A 21,088-nucleotide genomic window follows, 5' to 3' on the forward strand; every position below is an offset into this window, starting at 1 on the left:
GCTTCTTGGAGGAAGAATGGGATAATAATGTAAGTAAACAAGTCATGGTGAACTATGAGGCCAGGGTTTACATCATAAGCTTGGTAACACAGAGGGACAAAACTAGTTTGCAGAACAGTAAGTGGCTTCATTGGACAGTTGCCAGATCCACAAATTGCTCATTCCTTTAAATGCTTTTTTAAGGGAGAGAGAAGGAAGCTGCTGTGTTCAACCATGCCAGCTTATGTCCTCCACCATTTGCCATGGTGGTGCTCAAATAAGGTCCTCTTGATGGGGAGAACAGGTGAGGGGAATCAGGGTTGAAACAAGGTGTGAAGTGTAGAGGCTACACCTTTCTCAGAGGGTTTAAAGGGGTGACATCATATTTCTTTACCATTTATCCACATAATTAGCTGTGGAAAATTCACAATGAATTGATATCACAATACAATAAACTGATTCTACAGGAGAGAAGGAGAGTCAGTATGGTACAGTGTATAGTATAGACTGGAATATGGAAGACCTGGGTTCAAATCCCTGCTCAGCTATGAAACTCAGTGGGGGACCCTGGCCCAGTCACAGTCTCTCATGCCTTTCGCTCCTTGGAGGAAATGGAGTATATCAATGAAACAAACAAATTGACCCAGGGATGCCATTTTTGGTAGACGCTCCGTGTTGGGTACAACACGGAGCGTCTGCCAAAAATGGCATTCCTGGGTCAATTTTTTTGTTTCATTGATAACCTGCCAATGTGGAATTCTTTCTTCAATGTTGTATGGAGAGAGCAGGGTTGTTTTTTCAGCCTGAACTCACTGGAACTCAGTTCTAGCACCTCTCATTGTCTTCATTGTCATTCTAAGACAGGGATCAGCAAACTTTTTCAGCAGGGGGCCGGTCCACTGTCCCTCAGACCTTGTGGGGGACTGGACTATATTTTGGAGGGGCGGAAATGAACAAATTCCTATGCCCCACAAATAACCCAGAGGTGCATTTTAAATAAAAGGACACATTCCACTCATGTAAAAACACGCTGATTCCCAGACCGTCCATGGGCCGGATTGAGAAGGCGATTGGGCTGGATCCGGCCCCCAGGCCTTAGTTTGCCTACCCCTGTTCTAAGAGAACGAGTGAGGTGTTCATGGTGAGTTCCAGCACCTTTTTCTTCTTCTGGAAAAATAGCACTGGAAGAGAGAGACTAGTTCTAACCAAATCACTGCTTCCCAAAGGATCCAGTTCCTGAATATTGTTCCGTACTCGCCACATTTTAAGTAACACCCTAGGTTTCTTCCAAACTGTAAATTTTTCTAGGCGATGAAAAAGGAAACTTTCGTGTTTAACCTCGAGCAGTCAGAGTCAAGTTTATTTTGGCTGCACTGTGATAGTCAAGAAAGAGAACAGATTGTTGTTGAGCATCAGTGCTCAATCTAGATGGAAAACCACATACACATTGTCCACTTCTTTCAGCAGCACCTGACTAAGGGCCTTAGTTGATAAGTTGTTGTTATGTTGGCATCCATCTGTCTTGAGAGACAATGGAGTGAGCCTCCAGGGATGAAGTCAAGCTGCTGTGTTAGCAACACCAAAGTGACTTCCTCAAGGCGCAAGCCTAGGCAGAGGGTATGGAGGTCCTGGGCTGCCCAGATGACAACTCTTTGGCCTTGCTGATGTGGTCCAAAGCAAAGCAGAGTTATATCTTTGTTAGCAGCTTAGCTTAGTTGCTGACAGGAAGTGTACAAGGCACCATCCAGTCATATTAGGAACTCCACTCCAGATTTGTGTAGGGTTTTCTTCTCCAGAAGATATCCAGCAAGGCTCCGGAGGTTTAGGATCAGAGTTTTCCATCTCCTAGATGGGCTACCTGCCCACCAACAACGTTGCAAACCAAGTTCTGTCCCTGAGTGAGCTTGTGGTTCTTGTTTGTTTTTCAGTTGTAAATTACTGTGCTTTGAATAACCAAGGCTGTCAACATGAATGCATTAATACTGAAGACTCCTACTACTGTCAATGCCGCAAAGGGTTCATTCTCAATCCGGATAAAAAAACCTGCAGGCGTAAGTTTTCCACATCAAATGCTCAGTTCTTTCAGATAGTAGCACACAGGTGCATACAGTCTGTTGTAAGGGGAAGTGCCACAGTTCCACCAACTGTTTTGCATGCAGGAGGTCCTGGCTACAGTCCATGGCATCTCCAATGAAAAGGATCTCAGGTTGCAGATATTCTAGAAGGGCCATTCCTAGTAGGTGAACTGGCCTAGATGAAGTTCTGCCATAATGTACAATTAACAACACACTTTAGTACATGTGCCCATATGATACAGGTGGCAGAAAGCATGGCTTCATGTTGGGGGAAATAGGGGGAAGAGAGTGTTGCCCAACTCAGCCTCCTCCTTTGCCACCGCTCCTGGCAGTCAAAAGAAAGCAGGGTGGAAGGAAGGGAGAAGAGTCTTGTGCTGGGTCCAAGGAAGGAAGCCAGGCTGACCAGCTGGACGGCCGGTGGAGTAGCAGCAGCATCAGGAAGAGGAAGAAGAGGAAGGGGGAAGGAGGCAACAGGGCCACTGCCATCCTTGCCATGGGAGGTTGCGACTCTCCAGGCTGGCAGACCCATAGCCACCCATCCAGCTGGGCATGCCAAATAAAAACAAGAGAAAGTGAGCTAGGTCAGGCCTGAAGAGAAGACAGCGGCTGGAGGAGACCCTGGGCAGGAGCAGGCCCTGAAGGTCGTGGGAAAGGGTGTAGCTCAGCGTTCTCAACCTGTGGGTCCCCAGATGTTGGCCTACAACTCCCATCATCCCTGACCACTGATCATGCTGGCTAGGAATGATGGGAGTTGTAGTCCAACAACATCTGGGGACCAGCTGGTGGGGTGCAGGCCGGCCTCTGGGGGGGCTGGGGTTTAAGAGGTAGCAGGGGCTAGGAGATTATGGGAGTCATAGGTGGGCATTGGAGCTAGCTGGGCTTCAGGGAGGCCAGCTGTATCATGGAAAACTTTAATAAAAATATTAATGTGCAAAAAACCAAAAAAAGCCCCTCCTGGCAGTGATACTGATGTAGACTAGAAGGTCCCTATTTTCATCTGCGGAATGTTGGGGTTATGGGTCCAATAAGACCAATTAGATGTATTCTGTTCCCATTAGTGGCTGGCAGGGTTGCATGGGTGGGGCTGTATCTTTTATCTCCCTTCTCTTCCCTCCCCCTCCCCTTTTATGAAGATCACCCACTCTGACACCCCACAGCTAATTCTGCCCTGGCCTCCTCGCTGGCCAAAGTAGGGCCAATTCAGCCAGCTAGCCCTGGGAATTATCTAATTGATTTTTGAATTTTATTGTTATTCATGTTTTTATACTGTATTTTATGCTGCTTTTATAAGTAAATGTTTTAAATTTGTTGTAAGCCACCCTGAGCCCAGTTTTTGAACCGGGAAGGGCGGGGTATAAATAAATAAATATATATATATATATATATATATATATATATATATATATATATATTTGCTTTCGTAGATTTTCACGGGTACAGGAATGCAGGTTTTGGTGTCTTCGGGTGTCTTCCCGTGTAAGAGTTGGGGTGTCTAGGCGACGTTTCGACGAGGTCTCACTCGTCATCTTCAGGCTGGTGCTTTCGGCTTCTTGTTACTAGAACAGAGCAGGATCTCAGTGTTTGAGTTCCTATAAATACTGTTGAGGGGGTGTGGTGTATAGCCTCCAACGTTCTGGGCAGAGAGGGAGTTCCCAGGTTAGTGTGCCTTTTCTTCTTTTGTTCCTTAATTACTTGAGGGATATCTTGAGTGATTTCTTGAGTGATATTCTGAGTACCACTTAGGAGGGTCATTAGGTGTGGATTAGTTGCTAAAGCTTTCGTGTCTTGACCTCTTGAGCTTGTGAAGAGTTTTTTTGAGAAGATGGCTGTACTGCACTTAGTTGTGCTCTGGCTTGGCTTCGTGTATAGGGGCGAGCTGTGGTTTTGTGCCCTGTGCCAGCCAGATCTGTGTAGGGATTGCAGGGGGGTGCAGCATCCGGAGGTGCCACTATGGTTTGGCTACTGGATGGTGTCTGTACTTTATCTGTGGAGAGGGTCTGGGTTTGGGTCTGGTGTGGTTGATTGGAGATGGCGTTCTGTGTGCCTCTGGTTCTGGTGTCGGTTTTTGTGGGGAGGGCTATTTTCCAGATGTCTGGCAGGCGGGACGTATCGTCACGCTTGTTCATGTTGTGAGGGTGTTTCTCTATCTCGATGGCTTCCATGATTATTCTCTTGTGGTGGTGTTCCATGTTAAAGAGCAATTTGGAATCTGAAAAATTAATTTCGTGTCCTGTTTCTTTCATGTGTTGGTAAAGAGAGGAAGTTTTTTCTTCTTTTTTGACGGCATTCTTGTGTTCTGCGATACGTGCATTTATTCGTCTGTTTGTTTGTCCAATGTACGTGGCTGGGCAGACTTTGCAGGGTATTTCATAGACCCCTTGGTTTTCTAACTGGATTTTATCTTTGGGGTTTCTGAGGATATTGGCTATTTTTTGGTTGGTGCAAAAGGCTGTTTTGATATTGTGTTTATGGAGGATTTTGCTAATTTTATCTGTAGTGCCCTTGATATAAGGAAGGAGGGCCATGCCATTGTTTTCTTCTGTGTCTTGGTTTTTGGGGGGTGTTTCTTTTTGGATTAGCTTCGTAACCCTGTTTTGCTGGTATCCGTTGGCGATTAACACATTTGAAAGATTCTGTAACTCAGTTGTCAAGTGGTCTTTGTCAGCCAGGCGTTTGGTTCTGGAGATGAGAGTCTTGGCTACGGAGTTTATTTGTGCAGGGTGGTGGTGTGATTGTGCATGTAAGTAGCGGTTGGTGTGTGTTTTTTTCCGGTAGATAGTGTGTCCTAGGGAGCCATCAGGTTTTTTGTAGATTAGGACGTCAAGGAAGGGAAGTTGGTTGTTGGCTTCTATTTCCATAGTGAATTGTATTTTGGGGTGTAGGCTGTTGAGATGTGTGAGGAAGCTATCTGGTTTTTTCTTCCCGTGTGGCCAAATTACAAAGGTGTCGTCAACATACCTGAGCCAAAGTTTGGGTTTGTGTTCTGACTTGTCTAAAGCATTGGTTTCAAAGTGTTCCATGTACAGATTTGCGATGACCGGTGAGAGGGGTGATCCCATAGGTGCTCCTTCTATCTGTTTGTATCTTTGTCCATTGTGGATGAAGTACGTGTTGGATAGGCAGTGGTTGGTCAGGTCCAGGATGTATAAAAACAGATCCCACCACCTATCTGGAAAAAACCACCAAATCCAAAATAAAAGCCTCTCCTATCAGTGAAGAAATCCAGCTAAGAATCATCCCCAGAGAAAAATCATCCAGATGCCCCAAACTCTACGGTCTCCCCAAGATACACAAAGAAGGAACACCACTCAGACCAATAGTCAGCTCCATAGGCTCACCTCTACAAAATCTCGCTAAATTTCTCGCTAAGCAACTTCAGCCCTATGCAGAATCTATCGCTTCACACGTTACAAACTCCTTCCAGTTCATAGAAACAATAAAGAAGCAAAACCTACATCCCGACGACCTACTTGTGAGCTTCGATGTTGTATCTCTCTTCACACAAGTGCCCATTAATGAAGCCTTGACAGCCATTCAAAACAAATACAATCCCCCCGAATACATCCTGGACCTGACCAACCACTGCCTATCCAACACGTACTTCATCCACAATGGACAAAGATACAAACAGATAGAAGGAGCACCTATGGGATCACCCCTCTCACCGGTCATCGCAAATCTGTACATGGAACACTTTGAAACCAATGCTTTAGACAAGTCAGAACACAAACCCAAACTTTGGCTCAGGTATGTTGACGACACCTTTGTAATTTGGCCACACGGGAAGAAAAAACTAGATAGCTTCCTCACACATCTCAACAGCCTACACCCCAAAATACAATTCACTATGGAAATAGAAGCCAACAACCAACTTCCCTTCCTTGACGTCCTAATCTACAAAAAACCTGATGGCTCCCTAGGACACACTATCTACTGGAAAAAAACACACACCAACCGCTACTTACATGCACAATCACACCACCACCCTGCACAAATAAACTCCGTAGCCAAGACTCTCATCTCCAGAACCAAACGCCTGGCTGACAAAGACCACTTGACAACTGAGTTACAGAATCTTTCAAATGTGTTAATCGCCAACGGATACCAGCAAAACAGGGTTACGAAGCTAATCCAAAAAGAAACACCCCCCAAAAACCAAGACACAGAAGAAAACAATGGCATGGCCCTCCTTCCTTATATCAAGGGCACTACAGATAAAATTAGCAAAATCCTCCATAAACACAATATCAAAACAGCCTTTTGCACCAACCAAAAAATAGCCAATATCCTCAGAAACCCCAAAGATAAAATCCAGTTAGAAAACCAAGGGGTCTATGAAATACCCTGCAAAGTCTGCCCAGCCACGTACATTGGACAAACAAACAGACGAATAAATGCACGTATCGCAGAACACAAGAATGCCGTCAAAAAAGAAGAAAAAACTTCCTCTCTTTACCAACACATGAAAGAAACAGGACACGAAATTAATTTTTCAGATTCCAAATTGCTCTTTAACATGGAACACCACCACAAGAGAATAATCATGGAAGCCATCGAGATAGAGAAACACCCTCACAACATGAACAAGCGTGACGATACGTCCCGCCTGCCAGACATCTGGAAAATAGCCCTCCCCACAAAAACCGACACCAGAACCAGAGGCACACAGAACGCCATCTCCAATCAACCACACCAGACCCAAACCCAGACCCTCTCCACAGATAAATTACAGACACCATCCAGCAGCCAAACCATAGTGGCACCTCCGGATGCTGCACCCCCCTGCAATCCCTACACAGATCTGGCTGGCACAGGGCACAAAACCACAGCTCGCCCCTATACACGAAGCCAAGCCAGAGCACAACTAAGTGCAGTACAGCCATCTTCTCAGAAAAAACTCTTCACTAGCTCAAGAGGTCAAGACACGAAAGCTTTAGCAACTAATCCACACCTAATGACCCTCCTAAGTGGTACTCAGAATATCACTCAAGAAATCACTCAAGATATCCCTCAAGTAATTAATGAACAAAAGAAGAAAAGACACACTAACCTGGGAACTTCCTCTCTGCCCAGAACGTTGGAGGCTATACACCACACCCCCTCAACAGTATTTATAGGAACTCAAACACTGAGATCCTGCTCTGTTCCAGTAACAAGAAGCCGAAAGCACCAGCCTGAAGATGACGAGTGAGACCTCGTCGAAACGTCGCCTAGACACCCCAACTCTTACACGGGAAGACACCCGAAGACACCAAAACCTGCATTCCTGTACCCGTGAAAATCTACGAAAGCAAATATATATATATATATATATATATGCAGGTTTTGTTGTCTTCGGGTGTCTTCCCGTGTAAGAGTTGGGGTGTCTAGGCGACGTTTCGACGAGGTCTCACTCGTCATCTTCAGGCTGGTGCTTTCGGCTTCTTGTTACTGGAACAGAGCAGGATCTCAGTGTTTGAGTTCCTATAAATACTGTTGAGGGGGTGTGGTGTATAGCACATATATATATTTCTGGACCCCCTAACACCTCATGTTGCTGCCAGTTATTGAGAGTGCAGCACTGAGCTCAACATGGTGTAGATGCAGCTTTGGGGGTGTCAGACTGGCCTGCGGTTTGCTTCTGTCCCCAGATTTATAAAGATTTTCTTCAATTTTCTGTGAAAAACTAATGTTCTTCTTATAGTTACATCTCTGGCTGAAGCCTTTATTTTTGATTACAGTCTGCTCACTTTGTGTACTACTCCTGTTACTTAAATAATAATAATTGCCCCCTCCCTCCCAATCTTCAGGACCAGACTACTGTGCAATGCAGAACCATGGCTGCCAGCAGGAGTGTGTCAATACAGATGAATCCTATTACTGCCGATGCCAGCAAGGCTTTACTCTCAATCCAGATAAGAGAACGTGCAAAAGTATGTTGTCCTAAAGTGTATAGTAAGTTCATCTGTTTTTACTTCTCAACATCACCATCACAGCTTTTTTTTGTTCCTTTTTGCCGTTTTGAGGTGTAACTTTTGAACATGCCTTTAAAAACCACCTCCTCCTTATGTCTTCATTATAATTCCTAAAATCAACCAACCAATCCCCCAGGCACATAGAAATATCTCTGTGCCAACTTAAAGCAGCACATGTGCATTAAGAAAGCGGTCTCATGATGTTCTTCCAAATCACCATCCCTAAGCCTCTTTAAAAACCAGTATGAAACTTAGAAGTTGCACTGACTTTTGGTGGCTGATTTGCATTGAGGATTTTGCACGTTACCTTTTTAACTTTATGTTTATATATTACAATAGTGCAAAGTTTATTTGACTATATTCCCAGAAACAGCCAGAGCCATGCATTTTGGAGAACAACACTTACACAAAGAAACTGATGAAACCACCCTAAGAGGCAGAATTGCATCTAGGGTTGAATGGTAGGCTCTGTCAGGAGCTTGTCCTACACTCGAGTAGGACCCTGGTAGAGACACATGCCCGATTGGCATGTTCTCTCTCTCCTGGTCGATCGTTTGGGAGCTTCAAAAGCTTTCTTCAGCCCGAACATCACAGCGACTGATGCCAACAGACATTGGCACACCTAGGGATCCTCAGAGTGTTCGCAGCTTGCATGACAGACCTCAGCAACTCAGCATGTTGGCTAATCTACTTTATTTACATAGAAACACACACAGAGCCCTGCAACGTGGCTCCCTCTCTCTCTAGCATCAGACAGCAAAGAGAATGAACAAAGGACAATAGTCCCACTTCACGGAACACAGTAACACAAACATCCTTCTCCGTCACTTCCCACTCTGTGGAGTTAAAACATATACCGTCCATGAGATAGACAACAATCCCATGACTGCTGTCATGGAGCAGGAATTCTAACAGGCTCTTGGTAGTGGGCAGCCAAATGGAACTCCAAGAGCCAGCAGCATACATCATGGAGAGAAGGCAGCACTCACCTGACCTCCAGTCAGCAACATTGCTACTGCTGCTTACTGAGAGGTAGAGGAGGAAGGGAGAGGTTGGTGTGGTGGAGCCTATCTGGCATTCCCATTTGTGTGTTTGTACCATGCCTTCCTAGAGGGACAACGGTGGTGCTGTGGGTTAAACCACAGAGCCTAGGACTTGCCGATCAGAAGGTCAGCGGTTCGAATCCCCGCAATGGGGTGAGCTCCCGTTGCTCGGTCCCTGCTCCTGCCAACCTAGCAGTTCAAAAGCATGTCAAAGTGCAAGTAGATAAATAGGAACCGCTCCGGTGGGAAGGTAAATGGCGTTTCCGTGTGCTGCTCTGGTTCGCCAGAAGCGGCTTAGTCATGCTGGCCACATGACCCGGAAGCTGTACGCCGGCTCCCTCGGCCAATAAAGCGAGATGAGCGCCACAACCCCAGAGTCAGCCATGACTGGACCTAATGGTCAGGGGTCCCTTTACCTTTACCATGCCTTCCTTAATGCCGCGTTGCCTGTAAGGAACAGCAGCACGACAGATGGGAGGTCAGATGAGCACGATAGCCCCATCACACCATCCACTACTGCCAACAGTTAAAGTTGCAGACCCTTTCTTAGTTTTCCCAAAATGAAATGCAATTCAAATCATCCCTGCCCTGCACTTTACGAGTAGAACAAACAAGCATGGCAGGTCCCCCCCTTTTTTTGGCAAACCATGGTTTTTCACCTCCCCCCCCCCACAATGCACCACATAAAAAATGAAATTTTGTGGAGCATTGCATTTTGGGAAAAATAAGATGGCGGGTGCAGTGGAGGCCCCAGTAGGCAATGTCATCACTAATGGCATCATTGGGTTACAGCAGGTGTTCTGCTGGGTATGCTAAGCAGTGATGCTGGACCTGCTAAAATCAGCCAAGAACTCTACATAAACAAACCATATCAAGTGCAATACACACAGATAATCTCTGCAATAGCCAAATATTTTGAAAGGTCTTGTCCTCCTGATACTGTCTCTTGCATATGCAAACAGTCCTAGTGAACTCTTAATTTTGCTTTTGGTGTCTAGCTCCCAGTACGTTTCCGAGCACAATTCAAAGTGTTGGTGCTGACCTTTAAAGCCCTAAACGGCCTCGGTCCAGTATACCTGAAGGAGCGTCTCCACCCCCATCGTTCTACCCGGACACTGAGGTCCAGCACCGAGGGCCTTCTGGCGGTTCCCTCACTGCGAGAAGCCAAGTTACAGGGAACCAGGCAGAGGGCCTTCTCGGTAGTGGCGCCCTCCCTGTGGAACGCCCTCCCACCAGATGTCAAAGAGAACAACAACTACCAGACTTTTAGAAGACATCTGAAGGCAGCCCTGTTTAGGGAAGCTTTTAATGTTTGATGTATCACAGTATTTTAATATTCTTTTGGAAGCCGCCCAGAGTGGCTGGGGAAACCCAGCCAGATGGGCGGGGTATAAATAATAAATTATTATTATTATTATATTATTATAAACTGGAAGGTGAGTGTTTTTAATGGTTTTACATGATGGTTCTTAGGTATTATTTTTAAACGATTATGTTCCAGCATTGTTACATTGCATGTTTTCCTTTCCCTCCCACAGGAATAAATGTCTGTGCTTTGGGAAAACATGGCTGTGAACATGAATGTGTTAACACAGAAGACGGGTATACTTGCAGATGTCGAGCCGGATACACTCTGAACCGTGACCGCAAAACATGCAGAAGTGAGTATGTCAGACATTCTGGTGGAGTTAATCTGTATACTGGACAGAGTTCTGAAGCAAACCTATGCTACAGATCTCCTCAGGCTTTTATAAATATGGGCTTTTGTAAAGCTAGCAAGATTCAACATAAGCTGAGATAATGCCAGCATGTGATTTAAATATATATCTTTAACAAACAAACTTGCTGCAAAGTTCTAGAAAGAGGAATAGCTTACTGCTGGATGTATTTTAGGTCCTTATCTTAGAAAGTGTAGATAATAACTAAAACAATGAGAGCACACAGCGTGTGTGTTTTGTTATTGGTTCTGGGCCTCTCTGTTTCCCTGCTTTAGGCATCTCTTACGCAAAAAAATGACTTACTGATTTATTTTTGCAACTCCACATATTAAGTAGTTGTCCACATGGCACTTAAACTATGGAATTCACTCCCACTAGAAGTAATGATGGCTACCAGCTTGGATAGCTTTAAAAGGGAATTAGACAAATTCATGGAGAATAAGATTATCAGTTGCTGTTCGCCATGAAGGCTGTATTCTGTCTCTGCTGTAAGTGGCAATATGATTTGGACTGCCAAGCTGCTAAGAATCACAAGTGGGGAGTGCTTTGTTGCAACCAGGTTCTGCTTTTGAGCTTCCACTGGGCATCTGATTGGCCAGTGCAAGAACAGGATGTTGAACTAGATGGGCCTTGGCCGATCCAGCAGTGTGATGTCGTATGTCTGTGTCGCATGTGTGATGTCACACGCATGCGACGAGCCCCTCCCCCCCCATGTCGCGCGAAACTCGGTGCCTCTGAAATCAGGATATCTATCATCTGTCCAAAAGTCTCTTTTTAAAAAAATGGTAAATGCAGCTGCAGGAGGGGTAGGATTAGGATCAGGACTACGGCACTAAGGATGAGATTTTTAATCCTTTCTCCCTGTAACATTTTCCTGATGCAAAATCTGCCCCCAGACAACTATTTGCTCTGCAGGAGAAAACCTATAGGTTCCTCCATGGTACCACAAGTTTCCACCCTGAACCAACTGAAGCTTCAGGGAGGCAATTCATATTGAGAAAATGGTACACAGAAGCAGGGTTTGTTTTTTTAAAAAACACACACCAAAAAAACCTCTCCTCAACAGTAGGTATATGTCAAACCACAATCTCCTTCTTGTGGCTTTATTTACCACTAAAAACGCAGGAAAACTGATCACAGATCCCCTGGTGTCCTTTCCGGTTTGGCCCTGAAAAGTCAGGTCATGCAAGTGAATAGCCTCTACTATAGTCATAGAAATCAAAGAGGGTGTTCCTTTGCATGTAGCGTGAGCTCATATAATGCACTTTTCCATCCCATTCCTATACTTAGGCACAGTCTGGAGGGATTGTGCAGACTGTTTGCCTATTCGAAATGGTTCTAAGAGTGAGCTATAAAAATAGCAAAGAATGTCTGCTAGCAGAAAGTTAATAGAGGAGTTTGTTTGAAAGGGGGATTTCTTCCCTTCTCTCTCTCCCTCCCTCTCTCTCTTGGATCTATTTCCCCCCCAGGAAAAAAAAAGTGTTTTGCTCTGTACTGCCAGAGCCAGCATAGAGAGAAATGTACATTCATAAAAGCACGTATCAGCTGCACCTCCCAGTTGTTCCTTCGCATGAGAAACAAACAGTCCAGGCTTTAAACCTTAACAAATACTCTGTTGCGTGTATATCTGGCATTCTCTCTCCTCTGTTAGGAAGTGCTCCTGCAACATCTGAGCAGTCACGCTAATTTGCAAAATGGTGATGTTAGGTTTCCTCATTTCATATGATTAAATTATAATTCTGCTACACAGTTAATCCTGAAGATTTCACTGTGAATGTCACATTGTAGTGACTTTACCAAGTATGACTTCTACTCAAAAAATGTAAACAGTAGTCCAGTCCACCATCCACCCAGTGTAAGGGAGGTTTGGATTGCTTTGTTAATATAATAGAGTACACTTGATCAGATGTTCCCTCAGTTTTCAGGTATACAGTTGTACCTCGGATCTCGAACGGCTTCGTTGCCGAACGTTTAGGCTCCTGAACGATCTAAAATGTGAAGTGAGTGTTCCAGTTTTTGAATGTTTTTTTGGATGTCGAACGTCCGATGTGGCTTCCGATTGGCTGCAGGACCTTCCTGCAGCCAATCAGAAGCCCACGCTTTGGTTTCTGAACATTTTGAAGTCAAATAGACTTCTGGAACGGATTCCATTTGACTTCCAAGGTACGACTGTATGTATATATATATATATATGGCTGCAGGTGTAAAACAATGGGATCACGTGACAATGAAATGCAGAAAGTACAGTCTGTCCATTCTGTGCAAAGTTTTAACAAAGTCACAGTTTACAATGGTGGGCTTTGCTGATGGTTGTTACTTGCATATTTTTCACTTCTGGGCTTTAAAAATGCTTTAACATTCCAATGCATTCTTTGCCATTGCTGATACATAACAATCCAGGAAAAGACCACTGTGCTGAGTCCAACCATGGCTGTGAGCATCTGTGCCTGAACACCAAGGACTCTTACATTTGCCAGTGTTCTGAAGGTTTCATCATTAATGAGGATCTAAAGACCTGTTCACGTAAGTCTCTTGATTTGGTCATTGCATATAATTAGAGAAAAACAAGGTGGGTTAAAGTGCTGATTTTTTTTTATTTTGTTCTGAAAGGCAATTTTGAGGAAAACTCGAGATTATAGCATGCACTCAGGTTTTTTGGGAATGCATAATTAAAGCAGACAGATTGGAATCTTGAGCCAATAAACAAAAGCAAAGCTTTATAGTCCCGTATTCCAAGCTAGCCCTTTAAAATTGGTAGTGACATTCCCTGTTATTTTCATGTGTTCCATATCGCACCACCCTTTACTTCTGTTAGTTAGGCATTCCTCAGTGGGCTGCTAGTGGGGCCAGGCATAATACACCTTTTTGTTTTTGTTATAACCCATTGTTTTATCCGAGTCCGATGTATTGGAAGACTTGTATCTTTAAAAAAACCAAAAGCATGCATGCAAAGGTAAACAACACCTGCCTGTATGCCCACAATGGATCCCAGGTTTGTGGAACTCAGGGTGGGTGGGTTAGTACTAATTGAGGGGAAGGGGAAACAGCACACAGTGTAAATATACCCCATCAAGCAAACCCTACCTGTATGGATAGGGGAAAATGAGACAGAATTCAGTTGAAAGTGCTCATGTGTGGATGAACTTGCACAAGGAAAAAACAAATATGCACAACTTATATGTGCATTAACACTTTGGTGTGTACACAGCCTAAATTTTAAAAGGGGGGAGGGCCCATTCCTTAACAATTCCCCATATCACTAGTAATGAGTGATAATAACTTCCCTTTCCCCACTCAGTTAATTTTGAGAATCTTTGGGTGGTATTCAACTATGTTTTACTTAGAGTAGACCATTGAAATTGATGGACCTAACTAAGGGCTTGCCCACACTTCCGCTTGAGCTGTGCCTAGAAAGCACGGGGCTGAGTGGTTTTCCCCTTGGCCCACTCCATTCCCAGGGAAAACCTGCTCTTTAGCTCTAAATCAGAACAAACAGCAAGACATGGAAAACCCGATTGCTATTTGCTCTGATTGAGCACCAAAGAGCAGTTTTCCCCAGGTAGGAAAGCAGCAAGACAACAGGAAGTGTGGCTAAATCCTTAGTTGTGGTTCGAGGACCCGACCCCCGCAATGTGAAATAAATACACAAGGACACGTGATATAAGGTTAATGGGCAAGAAAAGGCCACAACTTTATTGATTACAGCAGTGAAAAGGTATTGGCTTAGGCATTGGATGTCTAAAACAAGGGGGTTTATTCACCAGTAGGTGGAGCCTGTTGATGCTAATCCAACTATAGGCTCTCCCCTGATGTCACCGGGGGTCGTGCCATGGCCTCCCGCCAAGCAGGCATCGGACAGAGTACACACTCGCGACGAGAGGACGGAGAAAAATGAGGAGAGGCTGGCGCCGCCGCAAAAGGCTGCTGAACACGCCCCCTCGAAGGCACCTGGTTGGATGCCTGCCGAGGGGGCGTGGGCGCCTGCCAGGTGAGAGGAGGAGGCAGGGGGCTAATGCCCCCTGCTAGGGGCGGTGCTTGGGCTTCTGCCCACAACCACTCCCCTCTCTTCCAGGGAGGAGAGTCTTTATGTTCATTAGCTTCGATGGGTCTACTATCTCTGAGTAAAACAGTTTAATTTCAGCCAGTCTTTTTCCTACATAAAAGTAAAATCAAGGAATGTGACCATCGGCACAACAACAGTGTTAAGCAGCCATTCATGATTATGGTACTACTGGTACTTGATGAGGGTTAGCAGAAATATGTAGTTTTAAGATAACTACCTGGTATGTATGTAATCATATGACAACACCCTGTGGTTGAGTAGTTAAAACAGAAACTTGCATGCTGTGGCTTGAAAGGAAAAACTGAAAATTAAGGGGAATAACACTTTAGTACTAGCTATTCTAACCCAGCCCTAGGTGTCTGTTTGAATCCAGAGTAGCCAAAAAAGCAACAGGCTTGCTGAAATAGTTTTATCAACCTACCAATGGAAAGAGTTCTTTCCTGGGTAACAGGAGAAATGTTTATCCTTGATGGAGTTTTATTTTCCTCCGGGCAGCACTTGGGATTTCCATCAAAAGCTCTAAAATTTTATATTCGCTACTCAACTCCTGTGTGTAAAGTTCTCATTTTATGGCTTTTCCTTCTGGAGATTCTTACTTCCCAATTTGCCTTGCTTATTATTTAGAAACAGGCAATACTTCTTTTGTGCTGCTAGGAAATCTCATGGGTTATATTACTCAATTGACCTGAAGTTTAACAATTGCTTAAATCAACAGCAGAGGAAAGAGCCCAGCACACTCATTCTAGTTCTAATACAAAGCACTTGAGAAATAAGTGGCTATAATCCCTTGTGCAAGCAAAGAATTATTCAACATCGGGGGCAAATTAGCCTTTTTGTGACCCACCATTGTCTCCCAAGAGAGACAGATGCCAACAAATTTCTGTTTTGTTTTTAGTTATGTATCCTTTTTTAAAAACAGGTTGTAAGCCACCTTCAGTGTGGCTTTAACTTTGGGAAAGTGCCATACAAATAAAATGATTGATTGGTCTAATTACCAAGGGGTACTTTCAATCACAGGGAGCCAATGTAGTGCCCACCAGATATTGTTGGACTGCAACTTCCTGAACAATGGCTATGCTGGCTGAAGGGAGCTGTGGTCCAGTATCCTCTGGAGGATTCCATATTGTCAGTTCTTCCTGCTTTAAATGCACAGGAACTCCAGATACACATTGGAGTACACAAACTAGAGTCATAGGGTCCATTGGTCTGCTCTTGGTGGTGTGGCACTAAGTGAAAGTGCATATGTCCTTTCCCCCCACCCCCCGGCACCCACCCCCTAAAAAAAAGATTGGGCAAGGGGTGTTTACTTTAATTCTGTGCACAGGAGACTAAATCTATCAACTATTTAGAAACTTCCTCGGTTATCATCCTGTTTGCCCTGACTTCATTTCCCTCCACTTCCTTTGTTGTTTCCTTTGCCTGTTTTCAAGTTCCCTGGGTGTCAGGACTCTTCTTTGCAAATACATAATAATAATCACAACTTTTTTATTCCCAGGGGTGGACTATTGTTTGCTGAATGACCACAACTGTGAACATTTGTGTGTAAATAGTGAAAGATCTTACGCCTGCCAGTGCTTTGAAGGATATGTGCTGCGTGAGGATGGGAGAACTTGCAAACGTAAGTTCGTTTTCCCCAACCTAGTTCACTTATTTTCTCTCTCTATATATATGTGTGTGTGTGTGTGTGTGTGTGTGTATGTATGGAAGTGAGAGCTGGACCATAAAGAAGGCTGATCGCCAAAGAATTGATGCTTTTGAATTATGGTCATGGAGGAGACTCTTGAGAGTCCCATGGACTGCAAGAAGATCAAACCTCTCCATTCTTAAGGAAATCAGCCCTGAGTGCTCACTGAAAGGACAGATCGTGAAGCTGAGGCTCCCATACTTTGACCACCTCATGAGAAGAGAAGACTCCCTGGAAAAGACCCTGATGTTGGAGGGCACAAGGAGAAGGGGACGGCAGAGGACGAGATGGTTGGACAGTGTTCTCAGAGCTACCAGCATAAGTTTGACCAAAGTGCGGGAGGCAGTGGAAGGCAGGAGTGCCTGGCGTTCTCTGGTCCATGGGGTCACGAAGAGTCGGACACGACTAAACAACAACTATATGTATATAGTTAATATATATGTTAACAGATAAATAAAAATTGCCAGCTGTTATTACTGTGAATAACATAGTTACAGAATTACCCATGGGGGGGTTGTTTTCAGACACTAGTAGATTTAAGCAGTATTGTGTATTATGATGATTGTTGAGCTCGAACCAAAGTTAAAATGAGTGATTATGAGAGGGAGCTTGGGGAAGCAGAGCCAAAGGTTTTATAGTCTTCATGTTGACTCATGGGGCGATCATGTGGTGTTACAAAAGAAACGAATTGTCTGTTTTCAGGTAGAGATGTCTGTAGATCTGTCGACCATGGATGTGAGCACCTTTGTGTGAGCGATGGCATTTCCTATGCCTGCAAGTGCCACGAGGAATTCATACTGAGCGAAGATGGGAAGACCTGCAGAAGTAAGCAAGCACTCCTTAATGGGCTATTCATTCTGAAGGCCCTGCTTTCAGAGGCTGGGAGTGCTGTTTCAGCGCTTCCCTCCCTGCAGCTCAGGTGTGTGCTATGCTAGAGCTCATCTTTGTCTACTGAACTAACTGGGTGTTGCAGGTGGAGGACCAGTGAGGGCTGTAGAGATAGTTCCTGCTGCTATCTCATTTTGAATCCATGGGCATCCAAGGGCAAATAGCCCTGATCTCTAGGCCTCCTTAGGCATGATGAGAGTGGTCTCATGCTTCTGCTGTCTTGCTGGAGCTTGCACATCTTTCCACAGGGGAAATGCATGGGTTTCCTTTTTGTATTTTATAAGAGGCTGCAGAAAGTGGAAATGTGAGTACACTTGTGAAATATACTTGAAATATACTCAGAGTCGCAAAGTGATTTCATGCTCTTTATTCAGCTCATAGTGGTGAGGAGGAATGAATGAATGTCCCCTCAAAGTCTCTGCTTTATATACATTATTTACACAATGGGCTGCACATGATTGGTTAATTCTGGAATTCTACTGTAAGCCAATCAGGTTGTAGATTCACTTATATCTGGAGCATGATTGGGTGGTTCCTGCCAACCAATCATACTGCTGCATTGTTCTTGGACCAATCAGACTGCTGCATTCTGAATCCTATTGTTCTAGGACCAATCAGACTGCTGCAATTTGGATCCTATTGTTCTAGGACCAATCAGACTGCTGCAGTTTGGATCCTATTCAACTAAGTACATAACACCCCTCCCCTCTAAGTTCCAGTCCTGCCCGGGAGGTCGCATTCATAGTCCTCGAGGTACGCCGGCGGCCTACGTGTGCGTTGCGGCCTGTGGTGTTCCCTGGTCCGGGGTTCAGGTTCTGGCTCGTGTTCCAAGGATGCTGGCTGTGATGGGCCTGTTTGGTCTGGCGCAACCGGCTCGCTCAGTCGTGGTTCTGGTTCCGGTGTCCTTTCGGCCTCGCGGGTCCTCTCTGTATTTACTGATTCTGCCTCTCCTGCTGGCCCCTCCTGGTCTATGGGCCTCACTGCCCCTCTGTTCCCTTGGGACTCCTCTGACCTTTCCTCCTCCTGGTTTTCTCCTGGGAATCGTCGCCGTATCTGGTCGCAGTGGCGGTGCCAGCATTGCCCCCCATCCGTTAGCACCTCGTACGACACGGGGCCAGTGACCCTGGTGACTGTGGCGGGTACCCATGCTGGGCCTGCCCCAAAATTCTTTGCGTACACTGGGTCCTGGGCCTCGAAGGTCCGGGGGTTCCTGCCTTCCCCCACCACTACCTCATCCTGAGCTCTATCGGGGTGAAGGCGGTCCAATCTGATTGCAAGGCGCCGACCCATTAGTAGTTCAGCGGGGCTCCGGCCAGTCGTTGAGCTGGGGGTGCTGTGCTGTGCTAGGAGGAATGTGGCAAGGCGGTACTCCCAATCCCCTTGCGTCATGCGGCGAAGGGTGTCCTTGGTGGTCCGCACCATGCGTTCTGCTTGGCCATTGGTGGCAGGGTGGAATGGCGCCGAACGGATGTGGCGGATGGCGTTCTGCGCTGTGAAGGTTTGGAATTCTCCTGACGTAAATGCAGTCCCGTTGTCTGAGATGAGAGTGTCAGGGAGCCCGTGGGTTGCAAACAGCCTGCGTAGTACACGGATGGCTGCGGATGTGGAAGTGGACGGTACCAGTGCGACTTCCAGCCATTTGGTGTAGGAGTCCACCACTATGAAGAATGTTTTCCCCTGAAAGGGGCCAGCGAAGTCCACATGCAGGCGTGACCATGGTGCTCGGGCGGACTCCGAGGACTGGACTGGAGCCCTTGGGGGATCTGGGCGGGATTCTTGGCAGGCCTGGCAGTGTTTGACCCAGGCCTCTATCTCTCCGTCGATCCCTGGCCACCACACATAACTCCTGGCAAGGGCCTTCATTCTTACTACCCCTGGGTGTGTCTCGTGTAGGGCTGTGAGGACCCTTTTGCGGAGGGGCTGGGGAACAACGACCCTGCTTCCCCATAACAGGCACCCCTTGTGGGCTGACAGTTCATGTTTGCGGGTTGTGTAGCCAGCGAATTCTGGCCCAGGGCTGCTGCTGGGCCATCCCCTCCACACCCAGTCCAGGACCCGGGAGATGACCCTATCTTTCTTGGAATGGCGTGCAACTTCTTGTGCCTGAATGGGGCGGTCGGGAAGCAGCTCCAGGCTCATAACCTCTTGTGCAGGTGCTGGGTCGGGGCCTGTTTCCGGTAGTGGTAGCCTGCTGAGGGCGTCTGCATGGCCCATTGCCTTCCCCGGGCGGTGAATCAGTGCATACTGGTAACTGGCAAGGAAAATTGACCACCTGAGGACGCGAGGAGACAGCACTTGGGGGGTCTGCCTTTCGGGGGCAAACAAGCCAAGCAACGGCTTGTGGTCAGTCACCACGGTGAAGGGCCGCCCGTACAAGAAATCATGGAATTTTTTTACTCCCTTCACGATTGCCAGACCCTCCTTGTCTATTTGCGAGTAGTTCCGCTCGGTTGCGTTGAGTGTCTGGGAAAAGTAGGCCACCGGTACCTCTCTTCCATCCGGGAGTTGGTGTCCCAGGACAGCCCCAATGCCATAGGGTGAGGCGTCGCATGCTAGCACCACCGGCAGCCTCTCGTCGAAGTGTGCCAAGACCGAGTTTGAGACAAGCAAGTCCTTGACTGCCTGGAATGCAGCCTCCTGGCGCTGGCCCCACACCCAAGGGGCCCGCTTGTCCAGGAGTCTGTGTAGGGGCTCTGCTACTGCCGCCTTGTGGGGAAGGAAGGAATGGTAAAAGTTCAATAGTCCCAAGAAGGCCTGAAGTTCAGTCTTGCTCTTGGGTGCTGGGGCATCACAGATGGCCCGTACCTTGTCCCCAGTCGGGTGGACCCCTTCTGCGTCCACCATAAATCCCAGAAAGTCCACCTGAGGCACTCCTAGTAGACATTTTTCCCGCTTCACCTTGAGACCCGCCGTCTGGAAACGGTGCAGAACAGTGCGGAGGCGGTCCTCAAACTCCTCTGGTGTGGGCCCGGCAATCAACACATCATCGAAGAAGGGGGTGACGCCAGGAATCCCTTTAAGGAGCGAGTCCATTAGATTCTGGAATATGCCTGGTGCCACGCTGACCCCGAATTGCAGCCGCTTTACCCTGAACGCTCCTCTGTGCGTCACAATCGTCTGTGCCTCTGCTGTGGCCTCATCTACTGGCAGCTGTTGATATGCTTGGGCCAAGTCCAGCTTGCCAAAAATTTTCGACCCAGCCAGGGTGGCAAGGACATGGCTGACCACTGGCACTGGGTATGCATGGGCCGTGAGGGCCTTGTTTATGGTACATTTGTAGTCTGCGCAGATGCGGACTGAACCATTAGGCTTGACGGGTGTGACGATGGGGGTTTCCCAGGGGGCATTAGGCACCGGCTCCAGCACTCCTTGCTCCACGAGCTGGTCCAATTCCTCATCTATACGGGGTTTCAGGGCGAACGGGACACGGCGGGCCTTGAGCCTGACCGGTCGTACTGCGGGGTCAAGCTGTAGAGCAATGGGGGGGCCGTATACTGTCCCAATTTCCCATCGAAAACCCCTGGAAATTCCTTGCAGATGGCGTCCACGTCCACTTGTAAGGTAGTGTGGTTCACCCCGGTGATGGCTAGCCCCAGTGGTCCAAACCATGCCAATCCCAGTAAGCTAATGTAGGGGCCCTTGACCACGAGCAAGTCCAGTTGCCGTGTCCGCCCTCGGTATTGC

General features: G+C 46.5%; 1 protein-coding gene across 1 annotated transcript in view; it reads left to right on the forward strand.

Moving 5' to 3' along the window:
* Positions 1-21,088, forward strand: part of MATN2 (matrilin 2) — a 57,974-nt gene that overhangs the window by 19,704 nt on the left and 17,182 nt on the right. The window contains exons 6-11 of the mRNA XM_081204461.1: positions 1,908-2,030; positions 7,844-7,966; positions 10,590-10,712; positions 13,170-13,292; positions 16,328-16,450; positions 17,219-17,341. Coding sequence (XP_081060587.1) covers positions 1,908-2,030; positions 7,844-7,966; positions 10,590-10,712; positions 13,170-13,292; positions 16,328-16,450; positions 17,219-17,341 — 738 coding nt within the window. The remainder of the gene's footprint in view (positions 1-1,907; positions 2,031-7,843; positions 7,967-10,589; positions 10,713-13,169; positions 13,293-16,327; positions 16,451-17,218; positions 17,342-21,088) is intronic.

Source organism: Podarcis bocagei (assembly GCF_964188305.1).
Source record: "Podarcis bocagei genome assembly, chromosome: 8".
NCBI classification, from domain to species: domain Eukaryota; kingdom Metazoa; phylum Chordata; class Lepidosauria; order Squamata; family Lacertidae; genus Podarcis; species Podarcis bocagei.